The sequence below is a fragment of the Pelodiscus sinensis genome, chromosome 28 (assembly GCF_052426305.1).
Source record: "Pelodiscus sinensis isolate ZL-2025 chromosome 28, ASM5242630v1, whole genome shotgun sequence".
NCBI classification, from domain to species: domain Eukaryota; kingdom Metazoa; phylum Chordata; order Testudines; family Trionychidae; genus Pelodiscus; species Pelodiscus sinensis.
The window spans coordinates 7,486,858-7,511,242 of record NC_143079.1 but is presented as its reverse complement, the minus strand read 5'-3'; the positions used below and the strand labels follow the sequence as shown (position 1 = coordinate 7,511,242).

Below are 24,385 nucleotides of genomic sequence, written 5' to 3'. Positions count from 1 at the left end.
TACTTTGTGCACAGTAGGTGTCCAGAGCAGCTAAGCACATTTTTCTATTCTCTGGAGCAACTGGGAAATAAAAATTTGTCTTGAAATGTAAGGTAGAGATAGTAGGGAGGAATCCTCTAATTTGGAGCTCATTAAGAGCTGTTTTATTTTAGAGCTGCAGGGCTTTGCAGCACTAATATGAGGGTGTTTGCTCAATTTCCTTTTGTATTTGGTTGCTATAGAAACATAAGATCTTGTGCGCTCTCTCTCTCTCGCTCTCTCTCTTTTTCTCTCTAGTCCACTCTGCCTAAAACAATAAAAGCCTAATGCACATTAAACCTGCTTAAAAGCAAGGTTATAATCTGAACCTATCAAAATATAGAATTGTGAGGAGGGGGGAGGGAAACCGTGAGGTGGCCAGAGTAAATTAGGATGGTCTCAAATATTCCTCTTCAGGTGTGTGTGTGATAGTGGTGCAGAGAGGCTGCATTTCTTTTCCCCCCGAAAGATAGCCATTGCAACAGTCCCCTCTTGAGATTTGGAGTTAATATTTGGTACAGTTTTTCCTCTACTATTTGGCATATATTCTCCTGCCTCAGGCATCTAGTATCTTGATTTGACACTCCAGATTCAGTAACAAGATCTGGAGGGGGGGGGGGGAGCAATGAATGTGGGACATAATTGGACAGACATTCAGCTTACCAGAAAAGGTTAATACCTGATAACCTTAGGGCTGTAATCTGGTAATACAGTTGTCTCATTGTTTCAATACACCCTATTCCATTTTTTAACACTGAGAAATTCTATTCTCGGCCATTTATATATTAGGTGCCTACATATGAATTATTTTAATTACACGTGTTGATCTTCCTTCATTTAATTCTCTGGATCAAATGTTCATTCTCTCTTCTTGAAATTCTTTATCAGAGCTCTGCTTATGAAGAGCTGGTTCCCATATTAATGTGTAGCAAGTAACCAGGTACTTATCTGTGCTGCAGTTGAACTGTATGGACTAAACCTCCTCTTAAAACTTTCTCCTTCTTACCATGGTAAAGTACCCTCCATACTAATGAAAGCTACTCTTGTGGCTATTTTAAAGGGAGAATTAAAATAAAGTTTATCAGGCCAGTGCCCCTGTCCCTTGATTCAATTTTTCTTGTTCAGCCATGACATACGATCTAAATATTGTCAATCCAGCATAACTGCCTTTCAGACTTATAAGCAATTGGAGTGTTAGATCAGGGGCTTTCAAGCTGGAATGTCGGGCGCTGGGTCTCGTTGATGCAGGGGGATCAGGTGAGCAGTGGGGGCGGGGCTAAGGCAGCTCCCTGCCTGTACTGGCACTGCAGACTGCGCTGCACCCCAGATGTGGCAGGCAGCAGGCCCGGCTCCTGGCAGGGGAAGAGCGCATAGGGCTCCATGCACTACCCCTGCCCTGAACACCAGCTCCGCACTCCCATTGGCTGGGAACCTGCCACTGGCTGCTTCTGGGGCGCAGCAGGGTCTGCAGTGCCAGGAGAGGCTGGAAGCTGCCTTAGCCCCCCTGTTGTGCCACTGACCAGGAGCTGCTCAAGGTCAGCCCCTCCTGCCCCAGGCCTGATCCCCTCCAAAGCTGGAGCCCCTCCTACACTCCAAACTCTCCTTCTCAGCCCCACCCTAGAGCCCACAGTCCAGTCAAATTCGTCGCGGCATCAACAATTTTCTTCAACTGGGTCATGGAAAAGAAAAGTGTGAATCCCGCTGCTTTTGCACACTTAGCAGTATCCCCAAAACGCATACTCTCCACTAGCACTTCTCCTTCACCTGTGCCTCAGCTGACCTAACTTTTTTCTCTTTATACATTAAGGTTATGTCTAGACTACACAGAAGATTTGAAAGAGGATATGCAAATTCCATGGGATATTGCATCTCTTCTTCCAATCTCGCTTTCGAAAGTGAAAGTAGTCGGGACATGGCTTTTTCAGCAATCCCCCACCCCTTTTTCAAAAAGCCGCTCTTCCTCAAAAAATGAAGTTTACGTGGCTTTTCGAAAAAGGGGGGAGTTGCCAAAAAAGCCGCGTTCCGACTACTTTCACTTCCGAAAGCTCCACTTTCAAAAGTGAGATCAGAAGAAGATATGCAAATTCCCGCGGGAATTTGCATATCCTCTTGCGAATCTTCCGTGTAGTCTGGACGAGCCCTTAGTGGGCTCTGTGTACCCTTTAAATAAAAAAGGCGTTAACTCAAAATGCGGGTTAAGTAATGCCTCACAGCAATAGTAAGTGAAACAGACATGCAAAAGATGTATTCTGTTCCAAGTTCTGCTGCTGGCTTATTGTAGGTTTCAGTTAATAACTTGCTTGATTATCGACCCCGTGTTCGAACTCCCTCCCACCCCGAAAAGAGCCTTTGAACTGGGACTATCACTTAACTCTCTACAAGAGTCTTCTGCAACTTGATTCATCTTTGGTGACCTCCGAGGAAGCGGGCTGTGGGAGTAAAGTGTGTATGAGGTAAAGTGTCCTCTGCCTGTCTTCCAGCTGAAGTGGTTCGCTGTTTAAACAGTGCCCTGCAAGTGGGCTGCGGGGCATTTGCATGCCTGGAGAACTCGACGTGCGACACCGATGGAATGTACGACATCTGCAAGTCCTTCCTCTACAGCGCTGCTAAATTTGACACTCAGGTACGGTACAAGGACTATACCCTGATTTAGCAAAGGGCTTGCTTAATCCCTATGGCGCTTCAATGCTTGGCATTGAGTGCTTACTTTCTTGGGCGCTGATCCTACAGAGTGGGTTCAGGAGAGGCCACCTTTAGTTCTTCATGGGCCTTGCTCCTACATAGATCCTCTTGCAGGGAACCAGGACTTTGCTTTTTTGGCCACAAATCCATTCTTCAGAGAGAGTTTTCTACCGTACATTTTCCACATACTGTGTGCTGTGTGTGAGGACTTGGCAGAGGATGTCTTGTGGGGCGGGGAGCTAAATTTCCTCTTCAGGAGGAAATATAAACGTTCTTCGAACAAAGTAACTCTTCTGACTGTGTAACCTGGCACGGCCATGTGATTTGAATTGGAAGTCTTCAGCCCTGGGAATGCAAAACCAGATCAGCCTGACTCGCTGGAGCTGCAGGTTTGTTTTTCCTTCTCACACAGAATAGATAGAGAGAGGGCATAAATAAAGGATCGTAGTCTGCTAGGGACCTTACCGTCCTTCATAAAGTAGTCATAAACTAACCCCCTCTAGGGAAGTGATAGAAATGTAGCCGTGTTAGTCTGGGGTAGCTGAAGCAAAATGCAGGACAATGTAGCACTTTAAAGACTAACAAGATGGTTTATCATCTAATAAACCATCTTGTTAGTCTTTAAAGTGCTACATTGTCCTGCATTTTGCCCCTCTAGGGAGTCACTTGTTTTTAAGGCACTTTGAGATCGTCCAGCAAAACACACCACATCAGAACATGATCCTCAAAGCCCGCATATAGGTTGGAGCACTCGGCGTCTTACAGGTCTGGTCCCTGTATATGCAATGTCACTATCACACAGCTGTGATACTAGATTGTAGGCCTTGCTGATGCATAGACTGGGAAGGTCTTCAGAGCAAGAAATATTCTTGTTTGTTTCTACATTGCCCAATACAGTTGGGACCCTACTACTGATGGCAATTGGGGGACCACTGGGCATTATTGGAGGAGTGGTAGAAACATTGAAGGGCAAGGATAGGATCCAGAGGGACCTAGACAAATTGAAGGACTGGGCCAAAAGAAATCTGATGGGGTTTAACAAAGAGAAGTGCAGAGTACTGCATTTGGGATGGAAGAATCTCAAGCATTGTTATAGGCTGGGGACCAACTGGCTAAGCAGGAGTTCAGCAGAAAAAGACCTGGGGTTTACAGTGAATGCGAAGCAGATATGAGTCAACAGGCTGCCCTTGTAGCCAAGAAGGCTAATGGCATATTGGGGTGCATTAGGAGGAGCATTTCCAGCAGATCGAGAGAAGTGATTGTTCCCCTTTATTCAGCGCTGGTGAGGCCACATCTGGAATATTGTGTCCAATTCTGCCCCCCTCCCTGTTTACAGAAAGGAGGTGTATGCATTGGAGAGAGTCCAGCAGAGGGCAACAAAAATGATTAGGAGGCTGGAGTTACATGACTTATGAGGAGAGGCTGAAGGATTTGGGTTTATTTAGTCTACAGAAGAGAAGAGTGAGGAGGGGATATGATAGTAGCCTTCAACTACCTGAAGGGAGGTTCCAAAGAGGATGGAGAGAGGTTGTTCTCAGTGGTGGTAGATGGCAGAACAAGGAGCAATGGTCTCAAGTTGCAGTGCAGGGCGGTCTAGGTTGGATATTAGGAAAACGTATTTACTAGGAGGGTGGTGAAGCTCTGGGATGGGTTACCTAAGGAGGGGGTGGAATCTCCATCCCTAGAGGTTTTAAGTCCTACCTTGACAAAGCCCTGGCTGGGATGATTTAGTTGGGGTTGGTCCTGCTTGGGACAGAGGTTTAGACTCTGACTCCTGAGGTCTCTTCCAACTCTGATTCTTTATTGATTAATTAGGAATACAAGCCAGTGGAACAACATGCCTTGACCGTAAATGGCTTTCTTTATTGCTCAGTAAACTTTTGACACACAACATTTAAATCACAGCAAGAATAAATTGTAGCAACTGGCAAAAGCAGGCTATGTTAACACGTACTTTTTATGAATGACATATGCTGTTGCACATTAAGATGATGCCGCTTCTAAATTTGCAGGGAAAAGCCTTTGTGAAAGAGAGCCTGAAATGCATTGCAAATGGAGTGACGTCCAAGGTTTTCCTGGCCATTCGGAGGTGCTCCACTTTCCAAAGAATGATCTCGGAGGTGCAGGAGGAATGTTACAGCAAACTGGACATGTGTAGCATTGCAAAGCGTAATCCTGAAGCAATCACGGAAGTTGTCCAGTTTCCAAATCACTTCTCAAACAGGTAGGTGGATGTTTCCTTATGTGAAACGTAAAGGACACACAATGAAGTACTTTTAAAGGGATGTGCCTAATCTGAGTATTTTTTTTAATGTTTACATATTCCAGTTCCAGATACAGCTCACTTTGAATAGTACATCCTGGCTTTTAAAATTATTGTTTTAAAATATTCTAAAATCAGATTTTTTTTCTGTTACCTGCTAATGTTTTCGAATTGCTGTACATTAGGGTAGAGAAATAGTGAACCTCACTGGACAAAGAACTCTGAGAAGCACAAAAACTAGAGTTCCCCCTAGTGTTTCCATCCATGTGTGGAATACACTTTACGCACACCAAGGCAAGTGTGGATGTGCACCCACCTGTAGAAACACAGGCTGCTGGCTGTGGTCCCTCTGCTGAACTGCTGGGCAGCATTTGAATCTTCCCTGGGTGGCCACCCAAGCGCTCACCTTACAGGGATCACTGAGGCACCTTGAAGACTAACCGATATATTTGGGCATAAGCTTCCTTGGGCAAAACTCCACTTTGCCCAGGAAAGCTTATGACCAAACAAATCTGTTAGTCTACAAAGTGCCCCAAGACTCCTTGTTGTTTTTGCAGAATAACATGACTCCCCCTCTAATACTTGAGAGGCACAAAGTAAACTCAGAGCTGAGAATTCTTTTGTTAACTTTTATATTTAGCAAACAAGTAGCTGAGTGTCCCTTTAATGCTTATGTTGAACATCTTAGTGAATATTTCAACTTAATTTCCTTCCAAGGCAACTTTCTACCTCTCTTCACTGAGAGAGTAAAGAGTCTCATTCTAGGGCCAGGTCTACACTAGACCCAGTAACTCAGCTTACGTTAAGCCGAGCTTGGTGGCATCCCTACAGTGGGAGGCTGACTGGAGCAAACGCTCGCATCAACTTCCCTTACTCCCGGCAAGAGCAGGAGTACTAGTTGCTAGCGGAGGTGCTCTCTGAGTTTGATTTAGTGAGTCTTAACTAGACTTGCTAAATAGAACTCTAGAAGATCGATCGCAGCAGCGACGGTCTTCTACGGAGTGAGGACATGGCCACCGTCTGTAATATGAATAACTGGGAATGCTATCAAAGGCTCTGCCATGACTTTGTTGTTGTGACCCCATTGATTGTGGGATTCTGTGCATTCCCTACGGCCTTATCTGGGGTTGCTTCAATTCCCCACTCTAAGCCACTTGATAAAACAGATCATTGCTGTTGTCTCCAGGAATAGGCAAGTAGAGCTAGTATGGGTATGTCTGCCCATGCTACAGTCATGCCTCTGATTGCAGTGTATACACAGTTTTCAGCTTTTGCAACATTAAGATTCTTTTTGACTTGGAGGGGGAGGGTTTTTCCAGAACAGTTACACGAGTACAACCCCTTTTGTAGATACAGTTACCCCCTCCCCCCCTGTAAAAGTGGTCTTAACCCCCTTCCTTTATATGAATAAGCTGTACTTCCACAAACACTTGTATACTGCATCCACCTTTGGCTGTGGATGATATATCACTTAACTACACTGCTATGGGTATATGTAGACAAGCCCCTCATTTTATAATCTCTTGAGTATAAATGTTTAACTTGCACCAATGAAAGTTCAGGGGACTTGACCAGCATTCTCTATAAGATGTGTTCTTGTGTGGCCACTCCGGATAGATTCAAAAGCCGCCCCGCTGATTAGCAGAGCACCCACAGGTAGGTTGTTTATTTCAACTGGTGGTGCACATTCACACCTGCCGTGGCATGCATAAAAACTTTATTCCTCACATGGATGGAAAAGATTAGAAGGAACATTGGACTAGACTCTACATCTTTTCACCTTGTGTGGTCACTTGCCCTGCGTGAGTGTGTGTGTGTGTAAACACATTAGCATTGTTCAGTGGTAGAACAGGTGTAAGACATGCCACAAGGTGCAAAGCAGTGGAGAATCAAGCCCTCTAACAGTGTTGCTGTTCTTTAAGACACATGTGTTGGGGTGAGATCTAGTAAAGGAAGCTACACCACACGCAGCCTTGGACTAGCGGTGAAGCAAAAGGATATTGTAACACGTTGAGTAACAAAAGAAGCAGGATTTCCCAGCTACTGGTTTACACTAAGTTCCCCTAAAACATCCTGCTTTCCCAGCCCACAGGCCAACGTAGACCCAAAATAAGAATGTGTCCGTTGGCACAGAATTCCAACAGGAAGTAGTTAAAGGGTCATGCAGTTTCCTGTGATTTAATCTCAAGTTAGTAGCCGTGAAGGAAAAAGTCCTTTCTGCCTCTGGATACTCTAGCTACTGAAATTAACATCCATTTAGTTAGTAATCTAATCTCTTTTGAAAATAACAGATTGTATTTCTATCCAGTACCTTGGAGAGCTAGATTGTGTCTACACAGGGCAAGTTTGGTGACAAATGTGTTGATGACATGCAAAAGTCGCCAAAAGCGAAAACCAGTCAAACCAGGCTTTTTGCCTCCCATTGTCAACATTTCATGGCCACATGGCTAGCTCCCATTTTGGCAGATAGAGCAAAGCATTGTGATTAAGTATCCCACAGGTCAGTGTGGTGGGAAGGCAGAGTTGATCCCTGTGCTTCTTGGGATTCCCTGGTAGCTCTGTGAGCTCTCTGTGCTGAGGAACATCAAAGTAGCAACTCTTCACCTCTCCAACCTTTTCACCTGCAGCAGCAGAACAGACGCACTCCAATTATTTGGGAGCAGGGGTTGTTCCCCAAACGGAGCAACTCACTCAGCTGTCCAATACTTTCCAGTGCTTTGAAAGGGGAGGGGAGCATGCCTGCAGGGCAGCAGAGATCACAGAACACTGAGCACAGCCATCAGGGCAGGTATTGTGGGATACGGGTGGAAGCCGGTTCTCTCAGCAAAGCAAACAGTAGAATCCACACCGGCTCTTTGTCGACAATAAAGGGAAGGGAAAAGACAAAAGTTTCTCTCAGGGATGAAAGTTTTTTGTCGCCAAAGCTGGGTGTTCACCCCCATCCCTGATGTCACATTCCAGTGTAAATCCTCTCACTGTTTTGTCTCCAAAAGGTCGTTTTTTGGAAACAAAACATGCCAGTGTAGACAAGGGCCTAATAAAGAGTTCTGGGGTTTGAGAGAGGATGTAGGAAAGATCTTGGGGATCAAGGTACCTGGTAGGGAATAGGGATGTTAAATATCAACTAATTGACTAATCAAATAGTCGACTATTCGATTAGTCGATAGGACACCTCTGCCTTTGAAGTGTAGCAACAGCCCTAGACTACAATACAAAGGCAAAAACGCCACGTAGAACCCGGGGCGCTCCGTGTGGCGCTGCCACTTTGAAACGCTGCGGGAAGCCTGACAGCGGGCTGCACACGACATTTCATAATGGCAGCATCGCATGGAGCGTGGTGTCTGGGCCCAGTCTCCAAGCAGCACTGCCGCTTTGAAGTACCCCCTCCTCTTCCAACTCCCCTTGTTGCCTCTTTCTGATAGAGGCAGCAAGGAGGGGGGAGAGAGAAGTGACTAGTCGACTATCCAATAAGCATTTGCTAATTGGATAGTAGACTAGTTGACTAGACCTTCATATCCTAGTAGGGAGGAGAATCTGAAAGTGCAGTTGATGATCAACACAAGATCGCCATCATCCCCAATAGATAACTCTTCTGCAAAGGATACTAAGTGAGCAAAACTTGACACTGTGAAAAAGAGATATTTCACAAGGTAGTTCCAAAATCCCTAACTTCTTTGGTTCATTGATGCATCTGGCAGCAGCATAGAATAAAATGGACAAAATTCATCATCCCCAATAGATAACTCTTCTGCAAAGGATACTAAGTGAGCAAAACTTGACACTGTGAAAAAGAGATATTTCACAAGGTAGTTCCAAAATCCCTAACTTCTTTGGTTCATTGATGCATCTGGCAGCAGCATAGAATAAAATGGACAAAATTCAGTCAGACTTTATATTAAGGTGATGTGGATAAACTTTATGAAAGTTCAAGGATTAATAGATGTGTTCATAAGTGAGTTGAGTTGTTTGAGTTGAAAATGTCTCTAAATTTTCTAGGGCACTGTAACACCTTCGGACATGTATGTAAAACCGCTGTAGTTAGAGATGTGCATCAAATGGATTTTTGATTCTGTGAAAATTCATCCCTCTTTCCCTCCAAAAAAATTACGTTTGGTTAACCTGAAAGATTTTTTTTTTCAAAATCTTTGGCAAATTAAAATGTAAAAAAAAAACCAAACATGTTATGGTCCAGTCAGATTAATGGGGATTTGGGGTTGTTTAACAAAACTAGAGAAACCTTAAAAAAAAAATTTGCATCCAAAAATTAAACCATTTGGTGACATCAACATGAATTCAAAATCATTTGAACTTGCTACATCTGCGTCTTTCTTCGGAAGGACAGGAAGGGGAATTCAGCTCTAGCTATAAACACAGTTCTTTGCTTATGACCTCTAACACTTTGTAAATGTAAACTTAATAGAAAGTGTCACCCAGAACTCTATTATGGGATCTCCTCAGTTAATGTTAGCACCTTACTCCTAACACCCAGGCCTTCCACTTTACTCTACGACCATAGCAGAAACATGGATGTGCCCTGAAGCCTGAGGTAACATCTGAGAGAAGAGCATTGTCTTTTTCCTCTTCTCCACTATATGTCCTTGTATCTTGCCAATATGCTCCCAAGGTCCTCTAGGGCAGTAGCCCACATGACTTCTGACACTTCTACGCCTCCCTCCAATTTGTTCTCCCGGAGATCAATAGGATTGCTTCCCTCCTCGTTCAGGTAGCTCTTTCTGCTTGAGTGATCCATACAGAAAGCTGTGTTGATTCTTCCTGAGTCCCATGGAGGGGAAGTCTTTTCAGCACTGTTCTTTCTCTGCTTGACTTAAACAGAGATGGGGAAACAGATCAGCACAATTTCCTGGCTCTCTCATAAACAGGAGAGCAAAGAAAGCATACTCAGGACCTTGTGCTAAAATGAAGTGCCACAGTAGAGGGTACAAACCTCAGCCGCAGGCCGGCAAAAGGCCCTGATTAAATCAATCAACTTGCTGAAGATAAGAGTGGCAGAATTCACCCCGCTATGAATTAGGGATGTAGTAATAGTGTAGTCAATTAACTGATAAGCTTTTGCTTATCCTTCCCCCACCAGAAAATTTGTTAGCAGGCTGGCCAGCAGCCCAGCTCAGTCCTGGCTTTTGCTGGGTCTGGGACCTGCCCCTGCTGTGGCTCTGCATTTGAAGTATATTGGGAACCAGGCGCGCAGGCAATTCAGCTCAGTTCTGACTCCCACTGGGTCAGGGAGCTCAGACCCCACCCTGCGCTGCTGCCTCTGTATCAGAGGCAGCAGCACAGAGTGACAGGCAGCCAGTCTGCCAGATCTCTTTACAGCATGGGCATCAGACCAGTGGTCCATCTACTCCAGTATCCTGTCCAACAGCGCTCAGTGCCACATTTTTTTTTTCAGAGCAAGCTGCCAAAAAAAACCAACCCTCAAAGCCTAAGGCAAACAGTGAAGGAATAACCTTTGCACCGAGGAATTTATATGCTGGAGCACACATGAGTCTATATCTTCCAAAACGTATTTCAACTCTGTCTTTTATCATGTGGCTGGGCATGTGCTCAAGTCTATTTTTAGCTTATGGTCTTGATGTAAACTGCCTTATTTCATCCCCACAATTTTGATGGTTCATTACTGATGAATAAGTCCTTGATAACCATGTGACTTTTTGATATCTTTGCTCCTCGTCCAACACCTGCTTGCCAGAAAAAAGTATCATGTGCTAATCTGGGCAGTAATTAGAACACAATTTTGTGTATTTACCAGAAACGTAACTAGTTCTAGCTGAGTGCCTGTTAACTAAACGTAGAATTTTGTCCCATTAATGTATGTATGGGTTGAACCTCTCTGGTCTGGCAACGTCCATAGTCCGGAAGGGCCACGGATGTTGCTGGACCAGAGAGCCCCAGCAGCTGAGAGTGGGGGCCTGCTGGTAGCCCAGCCGGGACCAGGAACAGAGCCAGGGGCCCAGTGATCTGGAAGCTAAGAGCTAGGAGGCTGCAACCCCCAAGAGAGATCCCAAAGGCTGGCAGCGACCTCCACTAGTCCAGCAAACTCCCTCGTTCAGGACTCATCAGGCTTTGATGGTGCTGGATCAGGGCAATCCAACATGTACTGTAACTCTATGAATCCAGGATGGAGAGGTCTATATGGTGTTACGTCTCTGGGATAAGAGCACAATCGACATAAGTTGATGCTATTATAACTTGCTCTGTTGTTCTCTGTAACAGTGCCCACAGCAGGGCTGTGTGTTTCCACTGGTGATGCACATAAATGCATTCCGCACATGGATGGAAAAGACTAGAGGGAACATTGTTTATGAGCCTTGACAATTCCAGTTCTCTCTCAGCATCTGAACTTCTCTGGAGTAGTCTCTTTCAGACTCACTTTGTTCTTACGACCTCCTAAGTGGAAGAGCACAAATACAATGGGCAGTCACTGTATTGTTCCTTCCACCAGGTATTACAACAAGCTTGTGAGAAGCTTATTGGAATGTGACGAAGAGACCGTCAGCACCATCAAAGACAGCCTGATGGAGAAGATAGGACCCAACATGGCTAGCCTCTTCCATCTGCTGCAAACAGATCACTGCGCTCAAACGCATCCCAGAGCAGACTTCAACAGGCGGCGTATTGTTGAGCCTCAAAAGCTAAAAATCTATTTCAGGAACCTCCGAGGTGAGGGGTCTGTTCCATCCCATGTGAAGCGTACCTCTTCAGAAAGCTCATAATTCCTGCGGGGAGAGAGAATGGGTGTGTAGGGGAACCTAAGCACTACCAAAGTAGAAGCCTCTTTTTCTAGAAAGAGTTAATACACCCATCCAAGTGTACTGTAGGCTGAGTTTAACACCAATTAGAAACTGGTTTTTAGATTTAGTCGTTCATATTTTCTATCCCTGTCAAACCAATTTGCATGGAACTAGGCTTCTGTGTTCAATGTCCCAGCTTTCTGCCTTTGAAATGTCACCTTCATCTCTCTCCTCTTCCCCGCCAAAAAAAAAAAAAGAAAGAAAATCAGAAAGAAATCTAGGCTTTTACACTTCCATCCTTCAGCAGACACCAAATTATCCATGAACTGTAGCTCAAACACCCATGCAGTTTGAAACCAACTCAAATAGCTTAACCTTATTAATAGTATGAGGCTGGTAGTGATGATCGCTTTTAATGGATCTATCCTAAAGATATCAGTGGAATTTGTGTTATGAATCTGTGCTGGCCATGGACGAATATGAATGTCATGTTTGGATTCTTGGTCTCCGTGTCATACAGTCTTAATCGTCTGTCATAAAACTCCCTTAACCAGTTAATCTACTACAGTCAGGTCCAGCTCCCACTAAACATGGAGTACTCTGTTTAGAACTGCCCTGCCTCTCAGCACAAAAATGGCTAGCAACTCAAGCCAAGAGCAATTTGCACTGTATAAATGGCAGCACAAGCTAAAAGACCATGCGGTGAAAGCAGATTAAGTTGATCAGTCTGTGCATTGGTTTAAAAACCCCAGCATCTTCGTGTACTGTATCTAACTGTTAAAAGCTTTAAAAGAACCTTTAACAAAACTGTCTTAAAACTAGAGTATTAAAGGTCTAGCTCTAACTGTGGTATAGTTTAAAAATCCATCATGTACTGTACATAAATTCCAGAAGAGTCTGCTTAAAAGAAGCGGAATATAATAATTTTATTGCATATAAATTTAGTTTTTTACCTTAGCGTTATTTTTTTCCCCCGTGGAAACTGTATCTATCATGTTCATTCCTCACAGTGACCTTTCTAATATAAGAGAGATTGTTTCAACATATATTAGTTCTTTTGCCTGGCCCAGTTCTGGTGAGTAAGCTATTCATGCTCACAGATAGGTTGGATTGTGACTGCCCAAAGCTACCTTTGGGGGGTTACTATGGTACTTAACTGAAAGCCAAGGCAGGAGTACTGCTAAAAAGCTAATCTGGGAATTGTCAAATGGCTGACAGAACTCTATTCAATAACTTGGCTGCAGCCTCCAGAAGGCTTATTTGAGGCATGGCATGGAAAACATAGCCACGTTTGGTGTGCCTTAAGGTAGCTGAGCAATCCAAAAACAAAACTCCATTTCAAAACACACGTCACTGTGCCTGTTTCAAGCTACTTGAAACACCTGGCCGGCAAGCCTTCTGTGTGCTTCTATAAAAGATCTGAACCGGGGCTTACAAGATGATTTTTTTTTCTTTTTTGCAGTCCTAGTTGAAGGCCTCCACCAAATAAGACAAGCTTTTCTGAACTAGTCTGTCTTGGGTTCTGTAAGCCAAAAAAAGCAACCTTGTGGCATGCGAGCAGCAAGATTGCTTCCACACGCACATTCCAAAAATCTCCCCACTCTTCTGCTGCGTGGCTGACTCCCGTTCAGCTAGTTAAGAAGCAAATTGAGTTCTGTAAAAGACTAAGAGAGGGGCAACTCTTTTTTGCAAAATACAAAGCAATATGACTTTTTTTTTTTTGTTTGCCACAAAGCCTTTAAACAATGACTTGCTGCTAATGTATTAAAACCAGATGCAGGGGCAGCATTTCCAGTATTGCTGTCTTCATTAAATGTCACCCAAAAATGCTGCCGTAAAATTGTAAGCAGCAAAAAATGTTGCTGACAACAATTTTTTTTTTTTTAAATACTCTGAATTATGCAGTCCCGTTCAAGCTAGATGCAACACTGTAGTTCATTCTTAATACTATCAGGTATAACTGGATTCCAATTTAAGGAGGATGTAATCCTGCAAGGTGCTGCACATGGGAATTACGGGTGCTCAGGCAGCAAGGGCTTGATTTTATGAGCTGCAGGTGCTGTTGTGAGAGGTACTTTTTGAGAGGCACCATTAGAAAAGGAAGTCTACTGGAGTTTGTGTATCAAGAGCACTGCATGTTATATAGGGGTTTGTCTACACTGGGGATTTGCTCCAATTAAAGCTACGAGCAGAGCTGCTCTGGTGCTGTGTTCCCTTTACGTACACCATGCAAAGCAGCTCTTTCAACCAGTGGAGCTAAGGCAGGAGAACACATTCCCTAGAACTTTTTTTTGTTGGAAAACTGCTTTTTTTTTTTTCTTCAGCTCTTCGTAGGTTTCCATGAGTTTAAGGCTCTTGAAGTGCCCAACATTGTGAATGTCAAATGGAAACTTTTTTTGCTTGTCCAAAAACAAACTAACAAAAATTCAGTGAGATTCCCTAGCAGTGCAAAACACTTCCGATTAAATTATTTGCTAATTTTATCACCAGGGTGGGCAGGCAGTATCCCTTTCCTAAGCAGCCCTAATATTGTGGTTTCAAGCAGGGATAAATTTCATCTGGCAGCTTTACATGGTTGGCTGCTCCCTGCCCACCCAAGCAACTTCTCAATGTAGACAAAGCCTATTTCACAAAAAAAAATATTTGATCTGCTTAGTTTATGCTGAATATCTCACTTTCTTCTCCCCCTCCCCCTTTCCTCCCGTCCCTCTCCCTTTATCTAAAGTAATACTACCGTGGTATTACAGTCACATAATCTGTACAGGGGGAAATGATTCTCAGTGTAAATCGGGCTATTTCACACCCATTTAATCTCTAATGGTTTTTTTTGTTTGTCTTGTGCTCACTGCAAAGTGATTTTCTTGGGGTTTGAGGGGTTTATCTAGAAGCATTTGCATGATTCTCATTGTGATTTGTTTGCACTTTAGACATGTTTGTGCCATTATAAATTTGCATTATGTATTTATAATTTAATGATACTTAGGGGGGGTTGGTTTTTTGGCTGATTACTGGAATAAACAGTGAGCATATCTGGTATATGTCATTATTTATTGTTTAAATTACATTTTTAAAGCGCCATGTGTTCATATAAAGGTTATTTGAAACATATCATGGTAATGAGAGATGCAAGTTATTTTCTTTGCTTATTTTTATAATTAAAGATGCATAACTTAATATGAGGCCTATGGTGGATTCCTTCTGAGACAAAATAAAATGTTTAAATTTAGTCTTTTCTAGTGTCTGATTTTTTTTTTTCACTGAACCTCTGAGCTGATTGTGTTGGGGAAAGAACGCTTTCTAAGGTACTGCTGACTTGTGAAACACCTAGGCTGGCTTGCACGCCCTTTTAACCCTAAACCAAATTGAGGGTGGCAAAAAAAAGAAGCCAACCAGGCCTTGTTTTCAGTAGGTTTGCAGCATTATAGGTATCCTGGTTCTGTGCCCAAAGGAGTCAAAAGCAGGGCAGCCAAAAGGTGGGGGGGAAGGGGTAAGAGACTGGCTCTGCAAGACCTGGAATGGAAGGCATAGCCCTGGGTCCTGGCCCCCAGAGCTGTCTGGAGCACGTGTGGGGCATCAGCTGCAATTTAAAATGCTGCGGCCACTGCCACTTGGTGCTGTAAGTGTTACCACAGCACCACTATGCCCCTGTAGTGGAAACACAGATCTACTACAGCACCGGAAGGGCTTTTTCCATCAATGTGATAAATCCACCCCTTCAAGAGGCAACAGCTAGAGCAATGGAAGAATTAACTAAATTTGTCAGGAATGCTTTCCCACCATCCCCCTCTTCCTCTCCTCCCTCCCCCCACCCCCCACACACAAAAACTCCTGAGCCACATAATTAGATTCACCTAAGTTTTAGGTGTAGGCTTTAGTGCTTGTTAGAGTACGTCTACACAACGTTATTTTGAAGTAACTTGGTCTGCATCTACACAGCAGGCAGTTATTTTGACATACTGTCAAGCTTCCAGCCACCCTACTCCGACTCCTGTCACCTTCTTTGTACAAGGAGTAAGGGAAGTCGGAGGAAGGGCTGTGTAGACGCTCCCAGTTTCGAAATAAGCTACGCAATTGATGTCGCTCAACTGGCGTAGCTTATTTCGAGTAAAGCCCTGCTGTGTAAACACACCTTTAGTTCCTTTGAGCCCAAGTTGTATCTAGATTCTCAGAGTTCTCCCCACACTGGTATCTAGGCCAGAACAGACATTGATGGGTTTTCGCTTCACAACGCCTCATTTTTACAGATTGGGCACTGAGGGGTGATGTGCTGCTGTTATTCCCCACTCCCATTGGTATGTGAGTTACCTAGATGAAAGCTAGCTGAAGTACTTGAGCAACTCACTTTATGGATGGGCTACACGTTGAACCCAGGTTTCCTGGTTGTAAGCCAGGGCCATACTAACCGACTTCTACAACCCATTTTAGAGGAAAGATGGTCTAATGCAGTGTTTCTCAACTTTTTTTTTTATACATTACCCTTTTAAAAAAAGAAAAGTACCTCTCCAGTATCTGCAGTTTTCAAACATACAACATTATTTCTTCCATTGCAACACATTTGTTTAAACAACTTAATCATAGCCAGGTAGGCGATGCAATTTTGGGTGTAAAAAGTACAAAAGTAATAAAACACTGTCAAACTTAAAACAAAAACTCAGGTTTCTCCAAATTTCAGTCGCATCCATTATAGCTTCAATGGATGTACCCCCCCAGACTTGTACCCTCCAGACTTCTCTTGAGTACCCTAAGGGTACTCGTACCACTGTTTGAGAAACACTGGTCTAGGAGGCAAGTGTTTAATACCACCAGCAGAGAGTACTCCACGGAAGATAAATACCTACTGTACTGCTCATCAGTGACTCTTACCCCAAAGGAGAAGCCTCCACACTAGATTCTGAACATCACGGCTGTGTCTACATTGGCACCCCTTTCCGGAAAAGGGATGCTAATGAGACTCTTCAGAATTGCAAATCCGTGGGGGATTTAAATGTCCCCCGCGGCATTTGCATGAACATGGCTTCTGCTTTTTTCCGGCTCAGGGTTTTGCCGGAGAAAAGCACCAGTCTAGACGCGATCTTGTGGAAAATAAACCCTTTTCCGGAAGATCCCTTATTCCTACTTTCAAGTAGGAATAAGGGATCTTCCGGAAAAGGGTTTATTTTCCGGAAAATCGCATCTAGACTGGCGCTTTTCTCTGGCATAACCCCGAGCCGGAAAAAAGCAGCAGCCATGTAAATGCAAATATTTAAATCCCCCGCGGATTTGCAATTCCGAAGTGTCTCATTAGCATCCCTTTTCCGGAAAGGGGCCAATGTAGACGTAGCCCACATGTTCAAATCCCACTGTTCACAGGAGACTCTTGGGGATTTAATAAAAAGAGATTGACACAGCAGAATCCAGTCAAATGAATGTGAAAGCCCATTTTCGAGACTATAGAATAGCTTTGCAGGGAGAAGACTGTTTTAATTTACAGCCTTCCTTCATTTTTTCTCATGTAGCTTCAAGCATAGAGCCTGTTTACCTACTTCCCAGCACAGGATGTGTGTTTAACTTTCAATGACGGATCTCAAAAATAGAAAAGGAGAAGGGATTAAACGAGACCTCATTCACCGTCGCCATTGTGAAAGAGAGATTATTGTAGGGAGTGATTACTTGCTTATTTTTAAGCACCATCATTTTTTAACCAAGTCATGACTCAACGATGGAGAAAGAGGAAAATGATTTCATGATTTCACAACCCAATGCAAAAGTTATCCATTTTTTTAAAGCAGGTTTTTGATAAATTTGCATTGAGTTTGATAAAACTTCCATGAAAAGATTCAGGGCTAGCAATTTCTGGCAAAAAGTTTTCATTCAACATAATAGTGTTATGAAAGCTTCCCCTCCTCAGTTCTTTTTCATACTAATTGATACAACTGATTGTCAGCTTGTTGGATTCAAATGTTGTGGCCTTGTCTAGACTAGGTAAACAGATTGGCTGTGTCTAGACTGGCAAGTTTTTCCGCAAAATCATCTGCTTTTGCGGAAAAACTTACCAGCTGTCTACACTGGCCGCTTGAATTTCCGGAAAAGCACGGACGATCTCATGTAAGACTGTCAGTGCTTTTCCGGAAATACTATGCTGCTCCCATTCAGGCAAAAGTCTTTTTCCAAAAGACTTTTGCGCAAAAGGGCCAGTGTAGACAGCACAGTAGTGTTTTCCGCAAAAAAGCCCCAATCGCGAAAATGGTGATCGGGGCTTTTTTGCGGAAAACCGCGTCTAGATTGGCCATGGACGCTTTTCCGCAAAAAGTGCTTTTGCGGAAAAGCATCCGTGCCAATCTAGACGTGCTTTTCCGAAAATGCTTTTAACGGAAAAGTTTTCCGTTAAAAGCATTTTCGGAAAATCATGCCAGTGTAGATGTAGCCATTATGTTTGAAAGCTCCTTAAAGTGTGTCCACAAAGCTGCAAAGTGGTATGGACAATAGCCTAACTCCTTTTAGAAACTTCATGGAGTAGCTGAGTTAGTCTGTTACGGAAAAAAACAACAAGGATGCGTCTAGACTGGCATGATTTTCCGCAAATGCTTTTAATGGAAAAGTTTTTCCATTAAAAGCATTTGTGGAAAAGAGCGTCTAGATTGGCACTTTTTGCGGAAAAGCGTCCGTGCCAAGCTAGACGTGGTTTTGCACAAGAAAGCCCCGATCGCCATTTTCGCCATCGGGGCTTTTTTGCGCAAAACAGTTCTCAGCTGTCTACACTGGCCCTCTTGCGCAAAAGCATTTGCGCAAGAGGGCTTTTTCCCAAATGGGAGAGTCATTGTATTTGCGGAAGAACAGTGACAATCGTACATTAGATTGTCAGTGTTCTTGCGCAAATTCAAAGCGGCCAGTGTAGACAGCTGGCAACTTTTTCCGCAACCAATCCAGCCCCACAGATACATCAGGGACCCCCCCAGGCAGCCTCCCCTGCTTAGAGAAGCAGCTGCGGGGCCATTTGGGAATAAGAGCCTGAGAGGAGGGGGGAGTGGTACTTCCTGGCTGCTCCCACCCCCCAGCACAATCCCATTGGCTGGTTTCTGGCCAACGGAAGCTGCCTGTTTCAAGAACAGGCAGCACGAGAAGCACCAATCCTCCTTCCCCTTTGGCTCTTATTCACAGAGCACATGACCTTGCAGCCTGTGGCGGGGCAGGGCAGGCTCCTGAGAAATGTGCTGGGCTGCTGGCCTGGAGTCGCACTGGTAAGTCTCCCAGCCAGAGCCTGTATCTGACACCCCTGTCCCTCCCTTCCCCCCAGCCCTTTGCTTCCCCCCCCCCACACACAACCCAAACTCTCTCCCCCCTTCTGAGCCTCCCCCCCGACCCTGCACTCCAATCCCCTACCCTGATCACAATCCAAAGCCCGGCACCTCCTCCTCCAGCCCAGTCCTCTGCCCAAACGCCTGCACCCCAACCCTCTGCCTCGGCAGCGCACAATTGCCTCCTTCACCCAAATTCAGTGGTCCTGACCCAAAAAAAAAGTTCCCCAGCCCTGCCATAAATAAAGACAATGTTGAACCCTTTTGGGTTGGACATAATATTTTACTTTTTTTAACAATGAAGACTGGCCAACAAGCCCCACAATTGGGGCCCAGCCCCTCCCTCCCCCCCATCTGGCCACAGCATCAAAACACTCCTGTACCCCACACAGACACACACACCAACCCTGAGCTCACCATACTCTTGAACCCCCTCTGCCCTGAATCCCTCATATCCCCAGTCCCCTGCCATAACACTCCTGAACCTCCACATGCCCCAACCATCTGCCCTGAGCCTCTCATACACCCCAGCCCAGAGTCCCACACCCCCCACATCTCCCACCTGCTGCCGTAAGAGTGACAGAAGACAGCCTGCATGTGTGCGTGAAGCTGGATTTGACCAGTGATGATGTAACCGTCAAAGAAATGAGGAGAGGCTGAGGGATTTGGGTTTGTTTCGGCTGCAGAAGAGAAGAGTAAAGGGGGATTTGAGAGCAGCCTTCAACTTCCTGAAGGGAGGTTCCAAAGAGGATGGAGAAAGGCTGTTCTCAGTAGTGACAGATGGCAGAACAAGGAGCAATGGTTTCAAGTTACCTAGGAGGTCTAAGTTGGATATTAGGAAAAACTATTTCCCTAGGAAATAGTTCCCTAGGGAGGTGGTGGACTCTCCATCCCTAGAGGTTTTTAAGTCTCAGGTTGACAAAGCCCTGGCTGGGTTGATTTAGTTGGGATTGGTCCTGCCTTGGGCAGGGGGCTGGACTTGATGACCTCCTGAGGTCTCTACCAGCTCTATGCTTCTATGAAATGCGTGAAAAGATGAAGTAGCAGCAGTCCCATTAAAGAAAGGCTGTGAGTACCATGTTTCAGTTATGCTACTGTAAATAGTTGTCAATTATCAATAATATTAACTTGTATATTTTCAGTCATGCAAATGAGCATTCTTACACCACTCTTTGTTAACCACTTGTTCTGAATTTTGATGTAGTTTGGTTTGAAAAGATTCCACATCCTTCCTAGGCAACTTATTCCAGTGTCTAACCATTCTGACAGGAATTTTTCCTAATGTCCAACCTAAACCTTCCTTGCTGCAATTTAAGCCCATTGCTTCTTGTCCTTCCCTCAGAGTTGAGGAGAATAATTTTTTCTCCCTCCTCCTTGTTGACACCCTTTTAGGTACTTATAAACTGCTATCATGGTCCCTCTTGGTCTTCTTGTTTTCAAACTAAACAAACCCAATTTGTTCAGCCTTCTCTCATAGGTCATGTTTTCTATACTTAATCATTTTTGTTGCTCTTCTTTGGACAGTCTCCAATTTCTCCACATCTTTCCTAGCTGAGCAAGATCAACCCCCTGATTGTTGCATACACCTGGTCTAGATACGATCTGTAAGAGTACATCTGCAAAGCAGCGTTATTTCAGAATAACGAACATTACTGTGAAATAACATAGTCTGTGTCTATTTACTTGTTCCCATAATATAAGAACTAGGGGCCACTAAATGAAATGACTGGGCAGCAGGTTTAAAACAAATAAAAGGAAGTTCTTTTTCACACAGCACACAGTCAACTTGTGGAACTCCTTGCCTGAGGAGGTTGTGAAGGCTAGGACTATAACAGGATTTGAAAAAGAGCTAGATAAATTCATGGAGGTTAAGTCCATTAATGGCTATTAGCAGGGCTCGACAAATTATGTAATCTACTCGCCCGTGGCAAATAGATTACAAGCCACAAAGCCAGTACAGCCCGCAGAACTGCACGGCTGGCGAGCGGGCCTCGCCCTCGCTTGGTGAGCCCTGACTGTTAGCCAGGATGGGTAAGGAATGGTGTCCCTAGCCTCTGTTTGTCAGAGGGTGGAGATGGATGGCAGGGGAGAGATCGCTTGATCATTACCTGTTCGGTTCACTCCCTCTGGGGCACCTGGTGCTGGCCACTGTCAGCAGACAGGATACTGGGCTAGCTGGACCTTTGGTCTGACCCTGTCTGGCCAGTCTTATGTTTTTATGTACACACAAGCAGTCATTTCAATGTAATGTCGAAATAATGTCAACCTGGAAGACTGCTTACTCTGACTCCTGTAACCCTCATTTTACGAGGAATAAGTGATGTCGGGGGAAGAGTGCTCTCTCTCGAAATAAGTGCTGTGTAGATGTGCCCAAATTTGAAATACGCTATTTCGGCGTCAGCTGCGCAATTAGTGTCACGCAGCTTGCGTAGCTTATTTTGTGTTTAGCCCTGCAGTGTAGACGTACCCTAAGTAAATCATATGAGTAGAGCTGAAAGTTTGGCTAGGATGAAAGTTTTGAACCAAAATGTCTTTTCCACTAAAAAATGCTTCTATTCAGAACAACCTAAACATTGCACTTTGAATTGCACTGGGGGGAAAAAGGGGGGGGAGAGAGAAAAAAAGCCCACACTTTAACACCCACAAAAAAAATATCAAGCCATTTTGTTTTGATGTTGTCTAAACAAACTATTATGATTTTTTTTAATTGGAACTAGATGACTTTTTATTCAGGAATGCACCTCAAATTTAATTAAAAACATTTTTAAAGGCTCAAAACTAAATGAACCATTTCATTCGCCTTTCAATGAATTTTTGTCAGTGGGCCCAGAAAAACAAACAAAAAAATTAGTTATTCACACAGCTACGATGACTATTAATAACTTTTGTTGCCTGTTGCAATACAAGCTAAATCAATGACATTAAGGATAGCTGTGTGCTAGTGCTCTGTTTTCTATGGATGACTGATTTCTGGGGCTAGTGATTTTTACCTCAGCTCTGTCTACAATCCCCGCACGCTGTGAGGAAAATGAAATATTCCTTTGAAGGCTTTTATGCAAGGTGTTTAAACATCATCTTGGTTCCTCAGGTCCTTGGAGCAGCCTTCTTGTATCATACAGAAATAAAAATCTAAATAACTAGATATGCAGTTTGAAGAACAATAAACAAGGGGAAGGGGTTTCATTATACCATCTGTAACTTAAAACATAGGGATATTTTTAAGGTATCTGGGGGGGGGGGTTCCCCTCTTTTTTTAGCAGTTTCCATTATCCCTGACTTTGCTCTCAAGTCTACAAGCAATGCTTCTGGCTAGGCAGGAGGTCAGTACTTGAACTAAATTATTCTTCTGCTTCCCTTTTGAAGAATCAGTGCATTTTTATTACCAGGAGTAAGAACACAGTGTAATTGGTAAGGACCGAGCTAATGTTTGTTATTAGAGAAGTGTGCAAACTATTTGAATGGAGGGTCACCACTGATGCTAAGGTAAGGGTGGGCAATAATTTTTGTGGGCGGGGAGCACTTAATGAATTTTGGTATGTGATCACAGGCTGGCTCCACCCCAAAAGGGGGTGGAGCCTAGTACGGAAGGGGCAGGGTTAGGGACCAACCTCCCACCAGAGTTGTCTGGGGCCGGAGACTTTGAAGTAAAAACACAGCAACGGGCTCACAGATCCTGGTCCAGCTGCTACCGCGTTGCCAGGGAGCTGCCCAGAGTCAGGGTGACTATTTAAAGAGCTCACACTTCCGGCCCTTGCCGGGGTAGCACCGTGCCCATGAACAGTAAGCCATTTAAATTGGATCCTGCTGCCTGAGCCACGACCTGGAATTTGATGGCAGAGTCAGTGGCCAGATGCCATCCACGGGCTGGATCAAAGTGTTAGGCAAGCTGGATCCAACCCCCGGGCTGCATCTCACTAAGGTAATACGTTTTTGTATTCAGGTTGAACCATTCTAATCTGGCACCCTCAGGACCTGACCACTGCCGAATCAGAGCATTTGCTGAACCACGAGAATTCAATATTGTCTAGCAACATTATCGACACTTCTAGGGTGTGTCCAGACTACAGGGCTTTGTCGACAAAAGTGGACTTTTGTCGACAAAACTATACCTGCGTCCACAATGCCTTTGAGTTATGTTGACATAACGTCAACAAAACTCAGCAGTTTTGTCAACGTATGTAAACCTCATTCTACGAGGAATAACACCTTTTGTCGACAGAGTTCTGTCGATAGAAGGCATTATTGCATCTATACTGTCCTTTGCGTCCACACTGTTATATCAACAAAGCGGCTTGCTTTGTCGACAGAACTGGATGTAGTCTAGAGGCTCTTTGTCGACAGAAGCTTTGTCGACAGTATCTGTCGACAAAACTTCTGTCGACAAAACCCTGTACTCTAGACATACCTCTACTGTTTACTGGGCTCTCAGAGACATTTCGGGGTAAAATAGAGCTAAACAACAGCACAGAACACAGAGAGCCAGGCGTGGTGGCTGTAAACAAACTTTACGGGACTGCAGGAAATTTGGCCACACTCACAGTAAATGGACATCCAGCAAACTAAAATCATGCCGGACCATAGATGTTGCTGGACCAGAGAGTGCCAGGCCAGAGAGGTTCAACCTGTATCATTCCTCGGGTAAAAATGTAAAATCCATCATGGAGATCATGAAAAATGGCATTAACATTATTTGTGATATCTGAAAATTAAATATGTTAGCTTAAAGAGAGCATTATGAATGAATTCATTTGACTTGATGTGGATCTTCAGATAGAAAAAACAATGCTATCTAACATGTACATTACTTTTTCATCCTTGAGGATTCCAAAGTGAGAGAAATATGCTTACACCTGTAAGAGAAGAACAATCAACACTACTACGCTTCCGTCTCAACAAGGACACTAACTATCTTACCCATTACAAAGATAGCTTCCCCAATTATCACCTCTAATACCATTAGCTCACAGACATTTACCTTCGTGCTCCCCCCCCCCCCCCCCCGCATCCTCCTCCTGTTCTGAAATGTGATTTGTCCTTTTCATATGTGTTCATTTTTTTAAATTGTATCCTTTGGTATATATGGTTGTGACTATTTTCTTCCACTATTTGATCTGAGGAAGTGGGTCTGGCCCATGAAAGCTCATCACCTAATAAACCATCTTGTTAGTCTTTAAAGTGCTGCATAGTCCTGTATTTTGTTCCACTACTATAAAGGCACTTTAATTGTGTCCACTCTAGGGATTTGTACTGTTTTAACTAGAGCTGGCTGGAGATTTTCCAGTGGATCCATTTTCCTCATGAGAAAATGCTGATTTTACAAAATCAAAACATTTGGTGGGAATGTACAGATTTATCCACGTTTTTATTAAAAAAAATACCTATCAGAGCACTTCGTTTTG

General features: G+C 44.0%; 1 protein-coding gene across 1 annotated transcript in view; it reads left to right on the top strand.

The window, feature by feature from the left end:
* STC1 (stanniocalcin 1) overlaps positions 1-14,938 on the top strand; it is a 59,933-nt gene extending 44,995 nt beyond the window's left edge. The window contains exons 3-5 of the mRNA XM_006135520.5: positions 2,499-2,641; positions 4,713-4,924; positions 11,424-14,938. Coding sequence (XP_006135582.1) covers positions 2,499-2,641; positions 4,713-4,924; positions 11,424-11,694 — 626 coding nt within the window. The 3' untranslated portion in view covers positions 11,695-14,938. The remainder of the gene's footprint in view (positions 1-2,498; positions 2,642-4,712; positions 4,925-11,423) is intronic.
* Positions 14,939-24,385: the final 9,447 nt, after the last annotated feature.